Source organism: Colius striatus, chromosome 1 (genome assembly GCF_028858725.1).
Source record: "Colius striatus isolate bColStr4 chromosome 1, bColStr4.1.hap1, whole genome shotgun sequence".
Lineage (NCBI taxonomy): Eukaryota > Metazoa > Chordata > Aves > Coliiformes > Coliidae > Colius > Colius striatus.
Window position 1 is genome coordinate 171,521,131 of NC_084759.1, and position 20,004 is coordinate 171,541,134.

Below are 20,004 nucleotides of genomic sequence, written 5' to 3' on the forward strand. Positions count from 1 at the left end.
CTTTCCTCTGTTCTTTTTGCAGCAGATGAAAGCTTGGCCTTGGCCTTCAACATGTTTAGGAACGGGGTCTGTGTGTCAGAGTTATTAAACAGAAACAGCCAGAGCACAAGAAGAAACACGGGAAAAAACAACCATCTTGGAAATATCATTGTGGGTGGTTTAAACTCCTGTGCTGTGCACATCTGGACCTTTCCAGGTTAAGGGTTAAGCTAAGGCCCCATGCTGGTGCTGGAGGCCCCTGCCTCAGCCCAGAGGGAACTCAGCTGTGCCAGCACAGCATCCCCACCTCTGCAGCACTAACGCTGAGTGGCCTGGGGACAGTGCACTGCTAACACAGCTTTGCACATGCCCAAGCCATGGCAGGTACTGCAGCCCCACCGCGCAGACTTGTCACTCCTCATGTATTTATTTACAGCACTGCAATACGCCACTTTTCCTGGAGGACGGATGCGACTTCTTGGTTTTGTTGGGTGTTTTTGAACATGTGCTGCTTGCTGCACTGCCTGCAAGACCCAGGAAAACACTGTCTCGTCTACAGTTGTGTGCCGGTGTCACGAGACCTCTCAGAGCCACCCCTTCACCCTTTAACCCAGCACAACGTGGGCCAGTGTCCATCTTTCATCTGCCTGGCTCTCATAAGATGGATATTATTCTCAGAGATAGCTTGTAAATGTTATAGATTACACAAATAAAGCAGTAACTATGTCATTAGGTGAGCTTTCGGAGACTTTTGCTAGGATGATACATGTTGCGAACCCAGGAAAGCCTTCCTTTTAGGATGTTGATGCTCTAGTGTTGATATATGTTAACGTACTGCCAGCTTCCAAGAGTATCTATATTATCAATTGCAAATGTTCAGAAATCACAAGTTTAGCCCCAAAATGATTTGTTAAAAAGTAACGTAGGGAGTCTGACAAATTTGTCCTTAGGAAATGAAGAACTTTGTTTGTACTCGGGTTATGTTTTCTCAACCTCTGTCTGCAACTAGAGAAATTTCTTTGGGGGAGGGACAACTTGAGAGATTAAATTCTGATATTATCACATCTTGCTTTTAAGAGCTGTAAGGAAAACATCATGGGTCTCAGGAGCCAATAAAACTACTGGCTTCAGTTTTTCCATATTCAATGTTTTTCCTGACAACTCAGCTCCAGAATTCCTAAAATTACATGAGAATGCCAGCTCTCAGAAGAAAAATGTGAAGTTGTAGCCTTAAATTAAAAAATAACACAATTTCTTAAGGGAACAATGTTTTGGTTTTTTTCTTCTCCTAATAATAAGACCTTAACAGTGTGAGGCTTCTGCTTTTTTTCCAGTTGCCTTCCTCCAAGTCCCTGGCTCTGTTTGAAGGGCAGGAAACAGGGACAGGTACGGGCTAGCCAGAGAACCAGGAATTTGTGTCTCTGGAAAAAGCAAAAATATTGCCACACTAGAGAAACTCAAACAATCAGAAATTAGAAGACAGTAAAGGCCTCTGAGTCTAATATACTTAACTGTTATAGTAACAGTTTAATTTTAATCAATATTTGTTAAGTTTATCCAGTCCAGCAATAAATTCAAACAGCTGTTTTGCAAAGGGTTTTTTAATCTATTTTTAAATAAATCAAACTATAACCAAATATTTCACTGACAAAGCTTAGTGAATATTGAATATATACATTTATTAGAGCTAGGGGTAATGGACATAAGCTGGAACACAAAAAGTTGCACTTAAACTAAGAAAACCTTCTTTCCTGTGAGGGTGCGCAAGCCCTGGCACAAGCTGCCCAGGAAGGCAATGGAATCTCCTCTGGAGGTCTTCAAGTCCTGCCTGGATGCATTCCTGTGTGACCTGACCTAGGTAGACCTCCTTTAGCAGGGGAGGTGGACTAGATGATCTTTGGAAGTCCCTTCCAACCCCTACCACTCTGTGATTCTGTAAGTTAGCTTTAGCATTTTGATTTTTTTTGTTTGTTTGGCTTTTGCTCATCTAAAGCTGCTGCCAATCAGACTCAGCAGACAGAACAACCCTTGGGCATTGCAGGAACAAAACTAGCCTAGAGAGAATCACATGAGCAAGTACTCCAGTATATTGTGGATTTCTGTGTCTAAACAGTTACTTACTCCCTAGTTATTTTCCCTTAACACACTCTCTGCTAAAGAATGCTGAAGCTCTTGGTCTCTCCTGCTCCCAGCATTGCACTTGGTAGCTTTTAGAGAGTTTACTATTTGCACTAAAAGTCTTAGGTTTGTCATGGTATGTGCTAAGGTAGGGGCAAAGGTAGCTTATAAGGAGATGTTTAAAGGAGTCTGATCCAATAACAATCACCAAGGTACCAGCCGTGGCAGGAGACTAGGGCACAGGAAAACGTTTCTGCAGGGGTATGAGGAGTAATAGGACTGTCTCCTATTTACCAGAGAAAAGAGAAGGAATGGTTGCAGTTCCCCTTCCTGACCCAAGAAAATCTCTGATCCTGAAACTGGTATCCTTTGCAGTGCACAAAGTACCTCCTCACACATATAAACCTCACTACCTGGGCTAACCATCCGTTTTGGCCCGGCCTCCCAACTACCTGCTAGAACAATGAGGCAGCAGCCTTCAGCCCTCAAAAAAGCACACATTCTGTGAATATGCATTTGTGCTTTATAATTCAACTTTTAGACAACTGCAAGCTTCAGTGCATTGTACTATCTTCAAAGCATTCAGCACAAAATTGTAGAGATAATTGACAAAACCTTTGGAAATTCACCTTAAAGAGAGTTTAAGATCTGCATTTGCAAGTGCTTTTGCATTCGTTGATAACACAAACCAGGTAACTTCACAAGTTCGGGATTTGCTATTAGAATACCTTGCAAAACTTCACTGAAGAGAGGAAAATAATTTTGTCATTAACACCTAACAACAAGCAGCAAAACATCATAATTATAAATGTCTCAAAGGCTTATTAAAGAGGCGTAAAATGTTCTGAAAGAAACTAATTGCATTAGTCTTAAAGGCCTACAAAAGTACTGTAGCATTTATCCTGCGAGCTTGTCTGTGTATACCTTTTTCCTCCTCATACAATACTGGCTTCTCACAGCCACAGAAATCAGAAGTATTACACCAGAATTCCCACTTCACTTTTAACACTCTCAATTACACCATGTTCTCCATAGCTGTTTGTGCTGGAATGTGCAAACTGAACGGTAATACAGTCTACTTTTAGCCTACTTTTAGGAAGTTTACATTGTGCCCTGGTAAAAGAGGTAAATACTGCCATACCTCATAATATTTCAACGTAAAATCAGCAAACAAGCTTTAAACTTGAAGTTAGTGCTACCATTAAAACGAAGCCTAACCACTGAACTGGAAAACTTTTTGCTTTCTTGAATTTTATGTATTCTCTTATGCTGGATTTTGTTCTTAAACTCTTCCCATAGTAACCAAGTGTATGAAGCTGGGCAGGTGTGTAGATCTGCTTGAGGGCAGGAACACTCTTTAGAGGGACCTTGACAGGCTGGAGCGATGAGCCAAGGCCAGCTGTATGAGGTTCAACATGGCCAGATGCCAGGTCCAGCACTTGGGCCACAATAATCCCATGCAATGCTACAGGCTTGGGGCAGAGTGGCTGACAAGCTGTCTGGCAGAAAAGGTTCTGGGGGTGTTAGCCAACAGCCACCTGAAAATGAGCCAGCAGTATGCTCAGGTGGCCCAGAAGGCCGATGGCATCCTGGCTTGGATCAGAAATAGTGTGATTAACAGAGCCAAGGAGGTGATTGTCCCCTGTACTCAGTGCTGGTAAGGCTACACCTCAAATACTGTGTCCAGTTCTGGGCCTCTCACTACAACAAAGACACTGAGATGTTGAATCGTGTCCAGAGATAGGCAACAAAACTGGTGAAGGGTCTGGAGAACAAGCCTGATGAGGAGTGGCTGAGGGAACTGGGGCTGTTTTGCCTTGAGGAGGTTGAAAGGAGACATGATCACTCTCTACAAGTACCTGAAAGGGAGTTGTAATGAGGTGGGGGTCAGTCTCTTCTCTCCAGTAATGAATGATAAAACAAGAGGAAATGGGCTCATGTTGAACCACAGGAGGTTTAGATAGGAGATTAGGAAGAACTTTTTCACCAAGAGGTTTATTAACCATTGGAATGTCCAGGGAGGTGGTGGAGTCATCATCCCTGGAGATACTTAAAAGATACACAGATGAGGTGCTGAGCAATATGGTTTAGTTTAGAGATGGGCTTGGCAGTGTTAGGTTAGTGTTTGGACTTGATGATCTTAAAGGTAGGATACTTCAGAACCAGCTACAGATGTTTTAATGGCCCTTGCTTACAGGAATGATCATTGGTGGGAGAAACGGTAAAGTGCTGAACTGAGGAGTATATTCAATGTTTCATAACACAAAGGATAGTGGCTCTCCCTGCAGAGGAAGCAGGGCCAGAGGTGGGCACACCATGCACAGCACGCACCGTGTGGCTGCTCAAACGTGAGGGGTTCAGGAGGCCATCCAGTCCCATAGCCACCTCATGACGCCCAAAGGCCAGCCCTCTTCCTCCTGTGAAAAAGGGGTAATAAGGCCCAGTCTACTGTTACTGATGTACCTGTTTCATATTCTTTCTGGGAAGCTTCAGTAGCAGTATCTTCTATACTCATCATTTTAACAGCTGGAGTAGGGGAGATAGAAGAAAAGTCTAAAAGTTGAGATTGGACAAAGAAATAGAAGAAAGCAGGAAAATAAGATGAGGAAGGGTCAGACAGCATGAAAGCAATGCTCTCTGTGTAGTGGAAACCTATATTCTCCCTTGCTCACTTGAGTCTCACTCTGTGATACACAGTGACAAGCAAAGCCTTAGGGACTAATCACCTTCCATATTCCATCCTTAGGCTGTGTATAAGTTTCCTACTGAGGTGAATCAGAGATATTTTTAGTAGAGCCTTTAGTCTGAGCTTCATTACACCAACTTTGCTCCTCCATCTAAGAGAGATGAGATTTCCACAATAGATTTTAGATTATCACACAGCTTAAAATTATTATCTTTCCAATAAACTAACCATTAAAATCTTGGAAAGCAAACCAAATTCTGAAACTTTCACACACAATTCAAGATAATTTCACTGACTTCAATTGTTGAGAAAAAAACATGCTAAGTAAGGAGGTAGGGTTCCATATGTCTGGAGTTTACATTTGTATTAGAACGGTTATCTAGACTAGAAAAATTATTTATATAAACAAAAAACCCCACTATATCTGAGCAGAGAACAAAGTGCCATGTTTAATTCTCATTTAACTACCAAATGGAGCTAACGTTCTCTCTAGCATCAGCTGCCAAAGATGGGAAGATCACAATTCCTTACAGGAATACACCTTTTTGTACGCTGAATTGGCCACTGCTTTGCTCTTCTCTCCAGACAGTGAAAAACCAGTTTTGCAACAAAGAGGCTGGTGTGTCAGTGTAACTAAAACCCAGAGGTGTGTCGGAGGCCCAAATTAAAAAGGCCTGAGATGTGAGAGGATAATCAAAACAAAGGGGGGTTTGAAGGTCATGCTGTCCCAAATGAAGGAGCAAAGCACTTTAATGCCTCTCTGTTCTGCAACTGCTCCCATGCAGGAGAGAACTGAGAGGCTGAATTCTCTTTATTTTACTACTTAACATTTGGACATAGCAGGGTAGTGGTACTGGCCTGCTCTCAACAACCAGAGGACGTGGTCTCATACACTGGAGATGAACAGGACATATGTGCTATACTGGGAACAAGGGGAGGAGGGAATTAATTCATTCTCCTTTACATAATACAGAAGTTAAGAGGGTCCTTGCTTAAAGGACTCTGGCTTGTTCTTCAGAGAGGGATGTAAAATGTAAGGAGACAAGACACTGCAAGACTTGCAGGCAATGGATGGAATGGGAAAAGTGAAATTGCAAAAAGAAAAACAGAGAGACCCCAAGAAGAGGAAGAGATTAGACAAGTACAGAGTCTCCAAGGCTGGTATGACAGAGAATCCTTGGCTAAGTGCTGAAACCAGAGTCTCTGAGCCTTGTGAATGCTCACACATTTGTCACTTTGCAGATTGCTTCCCAATAGTTATGACTGGCAATAGTTCCCAAAGGAGAGTAAATACAGGTCAATTGGGATTTTCCCCATTCTGCTCCTCCCAGATCTGATGCTCTAAAATAGCGCTGAGCTGCACTTTCATTTTCCCTGACTTGGTATCCTGCCAACATACAGCACATTCCTTTTACGGCAGTGAGTTTATAACTGCAACGGTCATAAACTATTCTTAAATGGGTCTTTTCTGAGAATCACAATCCTTTCAACATCTTGAAAAATATCAAATCTCTTCCATTCCAGGCAGTTCTCTCCACCACAGTGGTAAAGATTTAGTTGCTTCTGGTGCTCTGATGATGAGATATAAGTGTTCTGGAAATAACTTCTTAATCTAACAATTCCTACTGGCAAGCCCAAAAGCTTTTTGTGTTGCTTACCAATAAAGAATTCATTTTCAGTACTAAAACCAAAACCAAAGCTTAAAAACTTCTGTGTTACTGCTGTGGATAGAGTGATCCAAGAGGCATCCAAGCACTGAAGACGTGATACCTATTTTTATCTTCAGGTTAATTTCTCTAGGTATGCTCTCCCTCTCCACCAATATTTGTCTTGTCAAGCTCACCAACACAGCACAGTTAACAAGTTATTATCTCCATTTTTAATTTAGGATAAATCCCATGCGTTATTTACCTGAAGGTAAAATCACCTTTTTTAGCAGTGAATAGAAGCCCTTCAACAGGAATTTTTATTTTGCTTTTCTGAAACAACTTAATACTAGTTTTTACTTCTCAAAAAGACTAATTTTGAAGACTGATCAAGTATGTCATTTAGAATTGGTGATTCTTTCAAATTGTGTTACACAGTGCTCTGTAACTCATCTGACATCCTCAGCTTACAAAGCTTATTTTCCTGGGTAATGATACACAACAGATATCTGATACGAGTGGTTTCTCTTAGACTGTTTATAAAAATGAAGCAAGGACTCCAATGGACAAGTGGTATGACTTAACAGGACTTCCAAATCTAATCATTAAAAAAGTACTCTCGTTTGTAAAGAGCATTGTCTCACTCGTTCCTAAAATGAGTGGAAAGCAGCCCTGCAGTAGTTTGCTTAGCGTGCACTTGTCCCACAGCACAGATGGGCTGCGGTGTGCGAGATATGAAGGAAGTTGCCACTTCTGCTGCACAGAGAAGCTGAATTTGGAAACACTGCAGATGAGTTGAATTTGATGACCCTGTTTTACGAGACACTGTAAGGAAACATAGACATAATACTTACTAGTCCACTGAAGGAGACAAGGTCCCTGTACACATCAGAGCTAAGAACATTTGTGAATTCAGCCATTGTTTTGGCCTATGATTTAATGAACTCTCCAAGCAAAATCTGTGTCAGAGAATAAAAAAACCTCAAAACATCAATGGTCCCTGCCACAGCAGTGAACTAAGGCATCCTCAATGCAGAGTCTGATGCCATGGGGTAATTACAGTGTATATAAGAAATTACCAACAAATGATCAGCATTTCTACAGCCAGGATCGGTTCTGGCGCCAGTCTTGTCCAACATCTTCATCAATGACCTGGATGAGGGGACAGAGTGTTCTCTCAGCAAGTTCGCTGGTGATACTAAACTGGGAGGTCTGGCTGTGCTGCCATTCAGCAGGATCTCAACTAGCTTGAAAGTTGGGCAAAGAACCTCATGAGGTTCAACAAGGACAAGTGCAGAGTCCTGTACCTGGGGAGGAACAACCCCATGCACCAGTACAGGCTGGGGGTTGACCTGTTGGAGAGCAGCTCTGCAGAGAGAGACCAGGGAGTCCTGGTTCACAGCAAACTAAACCTGAGCCACCAATGTGCCTCATGGCCAAGAAGGCCAATGGCATCTTGGGATGCATCAAGAACAGTGTGGCCAGCAGGTCAAGGGAGGTTCTTCTCTGCCCTGGTGAGGCCTCATCTGGAGTACTGTTTCCATTTCTGGGCTCCTCAGCTCAAGAGGGACAGGGAAGTGCTGGAGAGAGTCCAGCACAGGGCCACCAAGATGATCAGGAGAATGGAGTATATTCCTTATGAGGAAAGGCTGCGGGGAACTGAGGATGTTTAGTCCAGAGAAGAGGAGACTGCCTGTGGATCTTGTTAATATTTACAAATATCGAAATGGTGAGTGTCAGGAGGTTGGGACATCACTTTTCTCTATGGTACCTAGTGACAGGACAAGGGGTAATGGGATGAAGCTGGAACACAAAAGTTCCATTTAAACATAAGGAAAAACTATTTGACTGTGAGGGTGAGGGAGCAGTGGCACAAGCTGCCCAGGAAAGTTGTGCAGTCTCCTTCTCTGGAGGTTTTCAAGACCCACCTGGACATGTTCCTGTGCAACCTGATCTAGGTGGACCTGCTTTGGCAGGGGGTTGGACTAGATGATCTCTAAAGGTCCTTTCCAACCTCTACCATTCTATAATTCTACAAAAACTCTTTTAGTTCACTAAGTGGTTAATGCCAATATCCTTCTACACATGTATGCATGTAATGTGCCCATAACACCAGCCAGCATGCTATAAAAATAAAACTTTTAGTGCAAAAGACACACACAGACTCACATCCTACCCAGACATGGGCCTGTATTGTTTAATTTAACATTTAATTCTTCAACACAAACGATTTGAAAGCTGAATTATCTCCCTGTATTTTTAGAATTTACTACATGAAAAAACATAATTTTTAGATCAGACTGTGATCCAGACCTGAGGATTGTCTCATAGTTTGTGAATGAACTTGTAAGTGAACCATGGGGTTTATAAAATGTAGTTACAATCTATTAACTAACATAACTGCTCTTCACACCAAATCAGGTTGTTCTTTTCCCTTTTTTTTTCATCCCAGCTACTAGAAAAGCATTTCAAGTTAACGACATCATAGCTGCCAATCTCTTCTCAGCAGTCTCCCTTACATGGAAATTTTCTACGTGGCTTTCTCTAAAAGCTAATACCACTCATCACCACAGAGAGGAGCCATCTTCCTTTCACTAAATTATATATTGCACAGTGATGAGTTATCCTTCAAGCAGCATCCTCCAAATAACATCCTCAGCACACAAAAGCCTATGCATATGTCAACAGAATAAAAGCACTCTTTAAAAACGTACCTTTGATCACACAGATTGTGTCATGATGGTATGCAGAGCAGCCTTATAAATATACAAGAAAGCCTCAGCCTTTCATCCAAAAATAGTTGTAAAAATTATAGCACGAAGAAATTCTGACATTGCACAAAAAAAATCCCATCAAGAATGGCTCTCACACTGCGACATAAACCATCCTCAAACAACTTTTATGCAGTTGGAAAAAAAAAAATCTAATTCATATAAAAACAAAATTCCATCAAGTAAAACAGGAACTCATGAGTCTTCCCTAGTCAGAAATGTACCTTTATTTTTATGAACAGTAAAGTGAAGACACTACAGCAAATCAGGAATAGTATTCATCTTTATACTTTAAATCTTCTTAATATTAAAGTACAATCAGATGAGTTAGTACTGAATATCAGTGACTGAAAAGTGTGAGAGTAAAGATAAATACTTCTGTCCTAACAGCAATACATTTGATTCAAACATAAGGATTATTTTATTTTAAGCCAGTGTCCAAGGTGGATTAATTTAACAAATATTGCTATTTAAATTCTGTGATACCATTTTCTTAAAACAAATCTTCATTTGCATAGGCTATCATTAAGTACATTGATTAGTAAAAAATGTATGACTTTACACAAAATTATCTGCCACTACTTAATAACCAAGATTATATGTACACTTAGTCATGTTTAGGTAATTGCAGGCATAAAATATTTATTCAAGACTCTTTTTCCTTCTTACGAGAGAAAATGTCCAAAGATAAACTTTTTTAAAATTAAAAATGTTAACTGGCATTTATGTGAGCTGAATTCTGACTTTCACTCCAGTGCAGTTAAAAAATGCACAAACACTGTTTTTTTTAGCTGTGGGGTTTTTTTTAATTAGCTAAATATATTTATACTGGATGTGTGCACAAGCATCTGTACCTCTGGGCATCCTACAGCTATTTTTTCAATTAATGAACAAAAAAAGTATTAGCTCTAGTTAAAGATATTACTTTAAAACTCGCTTTGATTATTTCCCTTCTCCAATTCTCTCTTAAGAGTCCAGAATAAGAAGGAATATCTTGCATCTCTTTTAATTAACTGAAAATATTTACTAAACCTTACATTTTTTTTTCAATCCACATTTCCCAGCCCTAAATGCATTAAAAGACAAAAACACTCATCCTATACCTGTCAGCTGGACCTGTAGCCAACAGTAACCATGCTAAACCTTTCTGCACAGCAAAAAGTACTTACCCTTGGGGAAGGAAAAAAAAAACCAAACCCAAAAACCAAAAACCCTAACAGAAATCCTTTTTCCTGCTCTGTTACAGTAAGCATATGACAGGGCTAATATCTGAGTTATCTCCAGGGTCTGCTCCAGCAGCCTCACCTGTGAGCCACCCACAGCAAGGACAATGCCACCTGCCTGCTGGCACCAGGGCACAGTCCTGCCAAGTCCCCTCAGATGCACACACCAGGTCAGGGCTGGCAGCACTCCACAGTCCCACCGAGCCCCTCCGGACACAGACGCCAGGGCCGGCAACACTCCACAGTCCCAGTGAGACCCCCAGACACAGACACCAGGGCTGGCAGCACTCCACAGTCCCACCGAGCCCTCTCAGACACAGACACCAGGGCCAGCAGCACTCCACAGTCCCAGTGATCCCACCCAGACACAGACACCAGGGCTGGCAGCACCTCACAGTCGCACCAAGCCCTCCCGGACATAGACATCAGGGCCGGCAGCACCCCACAGTCCCGCTGAGTCGCCCAGACGCTCATGCCAGGGCTGGTCATGTTGGTGCTGTGGCTCACCCGGCAGGCACGCTGCTCCGTTTGGTTGTCTCCTTTGGAGGATCACAGGTAGAACAATAAGGCCACCAAGTTCATTCTCCTCTTCCCTCAGCCTCTTGCTAATTTTAAGGCTTTGTAGTTCAGCTTCCCATTGGATCAATATTCTAAGATAATTTTGGATGTTTTCTTTGCGTAACCCATTCTTAGAAGTGACATCTGTTCCAATTCTTTCAGCAGAGACAGCCGCACAGAACACACAGGCAGCCCCTCCTGCCAAAGCCTGCTGTCAGGAACTTTATTAAGCATTGCCCCAAAACACAGCTTGGTTTTCTCCTACACAGACTCATGCTCCATAAAAGGAAACCCTACTCTTAAAACATGGAAATCTCTCTTTCCCCTCTTGGTCCTGGCATTTCACACCACTCTCACTGACACGTTAGAAATTCCCCGAGGACACAGCCATGGCCCCTCAACACCCCCCAGTCCCCAGCACAGCCCTTCTCTTCCCCACAGTTTGCTTCAGCGCATCTCAGTGCTGGGTGCACAAGCCTTCAGCATTCCTGGTCAAAATAAAGTGACAAAAGAGGTACTAGCTCTATGTTCACCTTAAGGTTTTTTGAAACAATAATTACTGATTAGAATTCTGATATATTTGTTCAGTACGTTACTTTTATAGCACTGGTGTATACATACACAGGAAGATTCATTCTCTTACGTTTATATGTGTTCTTAAATAGATATTCACAGAGAGAACCTATCTAGATGTTTGGAAATTTGGAGTAGTTGCTAGCAATAAACATAAGATCAATAAACCATAAGCTATGATCAGTTAGGTCCATGTACAAATTTCATTACTTGCAATCCAATGTGTTGGAAACGGGCTGACTGTCCAAGTGACCTCCAATGGCAGTATATTTGAGGGAATGCTTTTTAAGAAGGAACAGAGGTCATCATTGGAAGTAGTAGCAGTAACTAATTTTAACCCATTGAAATCCGTTGCACTGACCTTCAGCACACAAACTGTCAGTGGAGCACAACGGTCACTTGGATCTGTAATGAACTATTTTCTCAATGAAGCTGCTGAAGTTGCTTTTTTGTTTTTGAGAGAGAGCACTTTACCCAGTCTCTCAAGCTTTCCTTTTCACTCTTAGGAACTCACTTCAGGCGGTTTAGCTGGATAAATATGAGACTATCAGAAATTTGGCACACTAATGTGTGCCTCACACACACCCCAATTATGGAGCTATCTTGTGGATCTATCTGCAACCTTTGTCTGAAGTTGCCCTTCCTCTGACAGGTTCCCATGTTTGGGAAATAAGCAGCTGCAATCGTTCAGAAAAGAGCAAACAACTTGGAGGACTTCTAAAAGGCTTTTACCTTTCCAAATGCTTGCGACTAAGCTGACAACGTTCATTTTTAAAAGGGAGGAAAGAGCAATTTGTGAAGTACATAGCCACAAGCTTCAACACCCAGAAAGCTTTTGAAACAAATTGCTAAACAATTCATAAACAGGCAACTTAAAATTAGAAGGCAATAAGCCACCAATATGGACTCATCAAAATCTAACCCGTTCAACAAACATACTTTCCATCTTTCCTTCTATTCTACAGACAGGATTAAAGCAATATATCCAACAGATCATAGAATCGTAGAATGGTAGGAGTTGGAAGGGACCTTTAGAGATCATCTAGTCCAACCCCCCTGCAGAAGCAGGTTCACCTAGATCAGGTCGCATAGGAACATGTCCAGGTGGGTCTTGAAGACCTCCAAGGAAGGAGACTCCACACCCTCCCTGGGCAGCCTGTGCCAGGGCTCCCTCACCTTCACAGTGAAATAGCTTTTTCTTATGTTTAAGTGGAACTTTTTGTGTTCCAGATTCATCCCATTACCCCTTGTCCTATTGCTAGATACAACAGAGAAAAGGGATGTCCCAACCTCCTGACACCCACCATTTATAAACTTGTAAATATTAATAAGATCCCCCCTCAGTCTCCTCTTCTCCAGACTAAACATCCTGAGTTCCCGCAGCCTTTCCTCATAAGGAAGACGCTCCATTCTCCTGATCATCTTGGTGGCCCTGCACTAGACTCTCTCCAGAAGTCCTCTGTCCCTTTTGAGCTGGGGAGCCCAGAACTAGACACAGGACTCCAGATAAGGCCTCACCAGGGCAGAGTAGAGGGGGAGCAGAACCTCCCTTGACCTACTGGCCGTACTCTTGATGCATCCCAAGACGCCATTTGCCTTCTTAGCCACAAGGCTAAGAGCCATTGTTGGCTCAAAATATAATCTCAAATATAAAGTAATCTTGGACAGAGTAAAGCACCATCCTTCTGGATCCAGCCTACAACTTGGGTGCAGAGTTGCTTGAAAAAACATATTTGTTCTGTGCTTCTCCTACTGATCAGGGTCAAAACCCAGTTTTACTAAAACTGCAGAGACACCAGCCTGTAAGGGGCATGAAGCACTCTAAACAGCTAAGCAGAACTGAAGATTGTCTTAATAAATTGGAGCAATGGTCAAAAATCCATATGATGAAATTCAATACAGCTAAGTACAAAGAACTACATTTGGACTTACCAAAAAAAAAAAATCTTCAAATGCACAAAATCAAAAGAAAGAATCCCAGACCAGAGCAGTACTGGAGAAAACGATGTCAAGGTTACTGTGACAATAAATTAAGACAACAGTGTGAAACTATTTTGGAAAAAAGAAAAAAAAGGCAAATGACAATCTGGAGTTTATTAAAAAGAGAAGCAAAATACAGAAGAGCGGAGCCTACGGAGGAAATCTGCCCTTTTCAGCAGCAGTGAGGTATCAGCTGGAATACCCTGCTGGTTTGGGGCGTAGGACAGAGACAACTGAGGAAAGTCCAGAGGAGAAATTAAGAAAAAAAAAAAAAGAAAGAAAAAAGAGTGGTTCAGAAAACGTAATCCCTGTAAAAAAATGTTAAGAACTTGGTTAGTCTAAAAGAGTGACTGTGGAGATAGGATAATGCTCTGAAAACCTGCATCTTGTCTTAAATAGCATTGTATCACTCAGCTGTCTATACTAGTCATAGGTATTACTTGACTGCTGTTAGATAAAAACGTATTACCCTGTAATTTACATGTAAAAGAGCAACAAAAAAGGTGTGTTTTCACAAACAGCTACTGTATTTCTGATTTTAAAGGACCTCACAGGCCGAGTCTTAGGGTCTTGAAAAGTATCTGTTGTAACCCTTCCCAGCATGGTTCAACAACCGGCATCTCTCCCAAGTTCAGATGCAAGTGGGAAATCTGCCTTGTGGTTTCGGATGAGGGATGACAAGTTCTGCAAAAGATTAGAAACCAGAACGGGTGGGACCCTTCCCAAGTGAGCCACTAATTTGCTACACAAGCTTGTAGAGATCTTGTCCCTATGTGTGCTTGCTTGTAAGTAAAAGCAAGAGCACACAGAACAAGTATCTACACGGACAATTTGGTTTCTCTCATGAAAAGGTGTGCTGTCCACACAGTTTTACACTGTATATACAAAAGACCCAGTGAAATGCTGATTTTTCACCCTAAAAGAATAGGAAAAAATAAGGATTTATTAGCAGTTAAATACTAAGGCTTTGACCAATGGGGCTGACTTTCTTCTTTCTTTTTCAGTCATTCAAAAGCAGAGATGATAAAGCTATAGAAAACCTCACTTTGTGGAGTTTTTCAATTTCATCTCAGGGGTTTGACTTCACACAGTTGGCTGATCCATCCATCTCAACTTTTATGCCTGTCCCTAACAGGCAGGCTATGCATCCTATGCAGCCTGTGCACCTCTCCCTGTCTTACTCGCTTCTCTCCCTCAAACTCGTGCTGCGGCTGTTGACAGTGTTATTGGTGTGAATAGAAGCATAACCAATGTGATCTGCAAGGCTTGGTTTCAGCATCATTCAGACTGGATCAGTGCACTCCTGGATCATTCACTAGTACAAATTTGACTTGAATGGGGTGTAAGCCTTGACTGTTTGTCATAGAACAATGCAGAGAGATCTACCTTGGTTTTATGTTTAATATCAAGCTTCTGTCCAGCAGTGGAATGGTGAGACTCTGACTCAAGTGACAAAGCCTGCTTGTACAAAGCTAACAATTTGTCTCAGCTCATTTGAAGTAGTGGAGTACCTCTACATCAAACCAACGGTTGCTCTTGCACTAGCTGCAGGAAACCCAAGGCCAGGTTCCCTATGCTTGCAAACACTTGGTGCACGAACAGCGAGGGCCTCCCGTGTGGGCCGGCGCAGCCGACCCACCGCACAGCCGCTCGAAGCGGTGAAACCCCCGCCGCGGGCTGTGCTGTGCTGTGCTTGCTGCGGGACGCACCGCACCGCCCGCCCGTACCTCCCGCTGAACCACACACCGCCGAGCAGAGGCACAACGCGGCAAGCCCTCAGCCAGACCAAACACTTTCTGGGCTGTTCTCTTTCGGCGAGGACTGGCACAGATCACTTCCCCAGGAAGCTACTAAGGTTCCTGGTGTTGATTTCCCCGCCTCCCCCCCCTCCATTGTCATTGTGCGGTGGGAGTGAAAGCAGTGGCATTTGGCAGCTACTTTCCATCAGCGCTATTGTTATTCCCTGGCACTAGGGATTTGTTTTCCATCAGGTGAAACGCAAAGGCGTTGTCCCCGTTCGAAACAGAATTAAAGAGACCCCTGAGGAAATACTTGCAAATGTCACGCAGGACCATACTCCAGATTTCTTGGAGGTAGTAATGCTTCCCAACAAAACAGTGCGTTAGCACACTATGTACGTTTTGCGAAGCTGTTACACATATTTCAAAGAAATCATTAATCCTGATGTTCAAATGCGGCTGAAAGACCGAATCGGGGAGGTCTGCAGATGTCCCCTCATTAGACTTCGTGCCACTCTCAAAAGCTGAACCGTGTTTAACTGCAAAACTTACTGGAATGATAATTTCCACTGCTCAGCCTAAATAAAGAAGCACGTATGCTAATAATTATATAACAAACAATGCTAAACTAAAACTTAAGTCTGTGAAGACAACGAAATCATGTTAGCACCGTCTAAGTTAAAGCATTGTTCTTGCCAGTTTTGGGCTAGTTTAGTTCAGCTCCTCAGCTCTTTAAAGTCCTTATTGAGAAAAGCTTCTTTATTCTTAGTACCAGTTGCTAGATTGTGTGGTTTTCGGATAATGCTCTTGGAATTGAGGTTGCTAAATGAGAACCAGAAGGCTGGTGCTAAGCAGATAAAATTTAATTTCCAATTACCTCACCATAAATGAGGTTCCCAAAGAATTCTTCTGCCCTATTTTCAGACAAAACATCAGGATTGCCATCTTCACAGTTTAAGGACACAAAAATCCCCATTAAAACCCGGAATGACATTCTTCATCTTCTGGTAGAAGTTAATGATGCAGTATGTGCTCCTTTCCTTTTTTTAAAGTAGTCAGTTGGAAATCAATTTTAAAATATTTTTATTTGGTTATACAGTCACAAATTTCCATGGAAGAGGACTTACATCTTTAGTTTTGTTTTTTAGCTAGCACATACCAATAGTTTACCACGAACTTATGATCCTCCTAAGGCAAATGAAGTACCCAAAAAGACAATAATACAATCCTACAGAAGCAACAAGAGCGAGGAAGGGAAAACTAACCTGTAGCTGCTTCTTAATGAGACAAAATACCCCAAAAGCTGGCAGGTTTCTGTTGTTATGTTTGAAAGTTATCTGCTTTGTGTGGAGAAGTAGCCTCTAAATAACTCCATGTATAGACACAATTATTCCAGAGCAAGAAACACCCTATTTCCATCTAGCTCTAGGGTCTGTTCCAAAATAAGCATACCAACTTCAGAGCTATTCACAGAAAGATCAATCCACAACTGACTTTATTCCACAGTAATTTCTGAATACACCATCGTAAATACACCAGGAACTCAAGAGTCCATTTTTTCCATGAGTCTTTTGGATAAAGGAACCCCTGAACAAGTCATGGCTATCCTAAACCATAATTAGCCCAAGTCATAATTATGCTGATAATTTATCCCACTTTCCCATCAGCTAAAGCCTCCACAGCTTAAGTTTATAGCCTGTGTGCCAACCAAACTGCGGCTTTTAAAGACGAAAAACGACAGAAAGGGGAAAGAAGGCCATATGCCCTACCTAAGACTAACATGTCATGTATCTTAAGAGTTGCTCAGTAATGAGGACACACTCACTTGAATTATGCAGCTCAACAGAGCTGTCTCGAAATCGAATGGCTTTACTGCATCGCTGGCTTGTAGCAATGCCAGTCAGGTGCAGACGGGCAGACTTCTTAACCTTCTGGCTGAGAAGATTAAATCCTTAACAGAGTGATCTCTCCCCCTTCTCCCTCCTATTCCCCCATCTTTTAAAATAAATAACAAAGGAACCTTTAAAAATAAACCTAGAAGGCAAACTTTAACTTTCCAGCGTTTCTAAAATAATAAATAGGCAGAACCTCCAATGATACAGAAACAAGTATCATCTTACAAAGATGTCAAAACGTGAGTAGGTAAACAAGATCCTCCCATACCTTCATAAATGTCAGGGCAAAGAACCAAGTATTGTCCTCATGTTCAGGTTTCCCTTACTGAATAAAGAATTCTTATGCTAGGTACAAACACAAAAGCCTGTATTAACCAACCCTCTGTGAGAGCATATAACCACTGCCACTTGGAAAAATAAGCAAGGTCATTCAGTCAAAAGATTTTATTTTTGTCTAGGATCAAATGCTTTATATGGCTTTGCTACCGAATATAGAAACATTACTTCATACACACAGGTACTGTTTTTAAAGATTGTGCTTTTAAGGGGAGATTTCTTTTTTCCTCCTAAAAAAATCTTTTCAAATGTGTGCTATAAAGATCCGAGAAATGGCAGACAGGAAAAGGATCAACCAACCACATTCTGGACTGAACTATTTATGGCTTAACTCTACTAACTTCAGTGGTTTTGAGAAATCAGGCCAGAACTTTTTTTTAAAGAAAAATATCTTCTCTCATCTCGTAGTTCTAGGATTATTTAGTAACTCTAGTTAACCTGCTCACCATATTTACTTCCCTACATAAATTTTACAAGACAACTAAGAAATACTGTTCTAAAATAAGCCATGTCTCCAGCAAAGCAGGCAATTCTTTTAGAAACTATGAGCAAATGTCTGATTAAGGTGACAAGCCACATGGAAACTACTTCCAGAATCAGACTTAAAGGGCACCGTTACCAACCAAATTTGGCAGACAAGGAATCATGACGAACTGCAAAGGCATGCAGCTGCGCAATAAAAAGTTTGGAATCGTCAGCAAATGAGATGGCAAGCACTTGTGTCAATTCAGCAAGGGTACGAACAGAAACAGGGCAAATTCTAAGCTGGATTCAGATGAATGGCGCTGTGCCATAGTGGGAGTGGAGCTGGCTCTCCCTCCCATTTACAGACCGCTTGCCATAAACTAGCTGTATCAGTAAGGCAAACTATCTGTCTATTACAGATATCTAATTCGGACATGTATCTTTCAAGAGAGAGCAGTTTCAGAATAATTTTAACAGTAACAACAGGAAGTGTAAAAGAGAAACAACTAAAAACACGACATAAATAAGGCTCAACGCTTTCCTAAAAGCTGTCTGTCTTTAAGGTCAAAACTCTTAACAGAGATCTGACATTTACCAGTGGGTAACAGTAAGCATCTAGCCTTATCAGTAGATAACCACTGTTGGATTTGGTACTTTTTGACACGCAGTTATCCCTATTTAAGATTACTGAGCCTTCAGACAGTCTTTATACTAAGGGGGCGATGACTGGAATTTCAGTTCAAGCAGAAAAGCCAGCGTTTACAGCAAATTTGTCAAATTTAGAAAGTAAATACCACTTTTTTCTTTGCATTGACTGCATTTGCGTAACACAAAACAAACCCAGCGACTGAGCACACCAAGCTCTTGGAAAAATACGTCCAAATTCTGGAAGCGTATGTAAAGTTTAAGCTGCTTTTTTGACCGACGATGCACAATTTCCCAAGCAAGCGACCGCAGCAGAAATTAACTAATTACGCCCTCGGTCAAGCGCTGCTTCACTAAGCTAACCGTTTTGCCGCACAACCCAGAAACTATTTACCCAGTTTCCGAGTCAGAAGCAGCAGCAACAGCACAGGACACACAGACTCTGCGCGCCTCGACCCCGGGTTCAGGCGCCGCGGCAGCCCCGCAGCCGCCACAGCAGAGTGGCCGGGATGAAGGGAGGGCAAACCCTGTCAAGGGCTCGCTCCGTGAAACAGGGCATCAACGGCCCTAAGGTCCTCGCTCTCCGCCGCCGGCAGGGCCCGGGGGTCCCCCTCTGCGGAGAGCCGCTCCTCTCCCGTCCCCCGCCGCTACAGCCCCGGCAGGTGCGGCCCAGCCCCCCGCGCCGCCAGCGCGGCGCCGCTCCTCCCCTCGTCCCTGCCACAGCCCCCGGCCCGCCCTCCCCGCGGCGCGGCACGGCTCGGCCCGACGGCGGGGGTCCGGCGGGGAGGCGGAGGGGCAGCTGCCCACCGCGGCGGCGCGGCTCCTACCTGCGGCTCCTGCGGCAGCCGCCAGCGCCAGACACAGCGCGGGGAGCAGCGGCGGCGCAGCGCGCATGAGGAGAGGCCCGAGGGAGCGAGCGAGCGGCGCCGGCCCCCCCGCCCCCCGGGATCGCGGTGACGGGCCCGCCGCCCGGGGAGCATGACGGGAAATTCCTGGGCACCGGCGGCCAACGCCAAATATGAACATGGAGCCGGGAGCCAGCCGCCCGGCACGACCCGGCCCGGCGGCCACCCCTGCGGCCATGGGGGAGAGCGGCGCCTAGGCGGGCGGCGGGGAGCGCCGAGACCCCATCCCGCCGCCGCAGCCCGCTGCTCTTTCAATTGAAAGGTGCGCTCGGGCCAGGCCAACGGCGCTGCTTCGCGCCCCGTTACAAATAATGTCCCCTCTGCTGCAGGAGTGCCGGGGCGCGCTGGAGCCGGCCCGCCGCACAGGCCTACCTGCGCCGCCGGGCCGGGCCGCAGCGGGCCTGGGGGGGCCGGCCGGGGGGGCGCGGTGGCTCCGTAGAGAAGTCGAGTGATGGAGGAAGCTTTAGCCCAGGCAGCAAAATTAC

At 43.5% G+C, this 20,004-nt stretch overlaps 1 protein-coding gene across 1 annotated transcript in view; it reads right to left on the reverse strand.

Moving 5' to 3' along the window:
• MSRB3 (methionine sulfoxide reductase B3) overlaps positions 1 to 19,640 on the reverse strand; it is an 85,747-nt gene extending 66,107 nt beyond the window's left edge. Inside the window, 2 exon segments of the mRNA XM_062016702.1 lie at positions 19,442 to 19,510; positions 19,512 to 19,640. Of these exon segments, the coding sequence (XP_061872686.1) occupies positions 19,442 to 19,510; positions 19,512 to 19,640 (198 nt within the window).
• Positions 19,641 to 20,004: the final 364 nt, after the last annotated feature.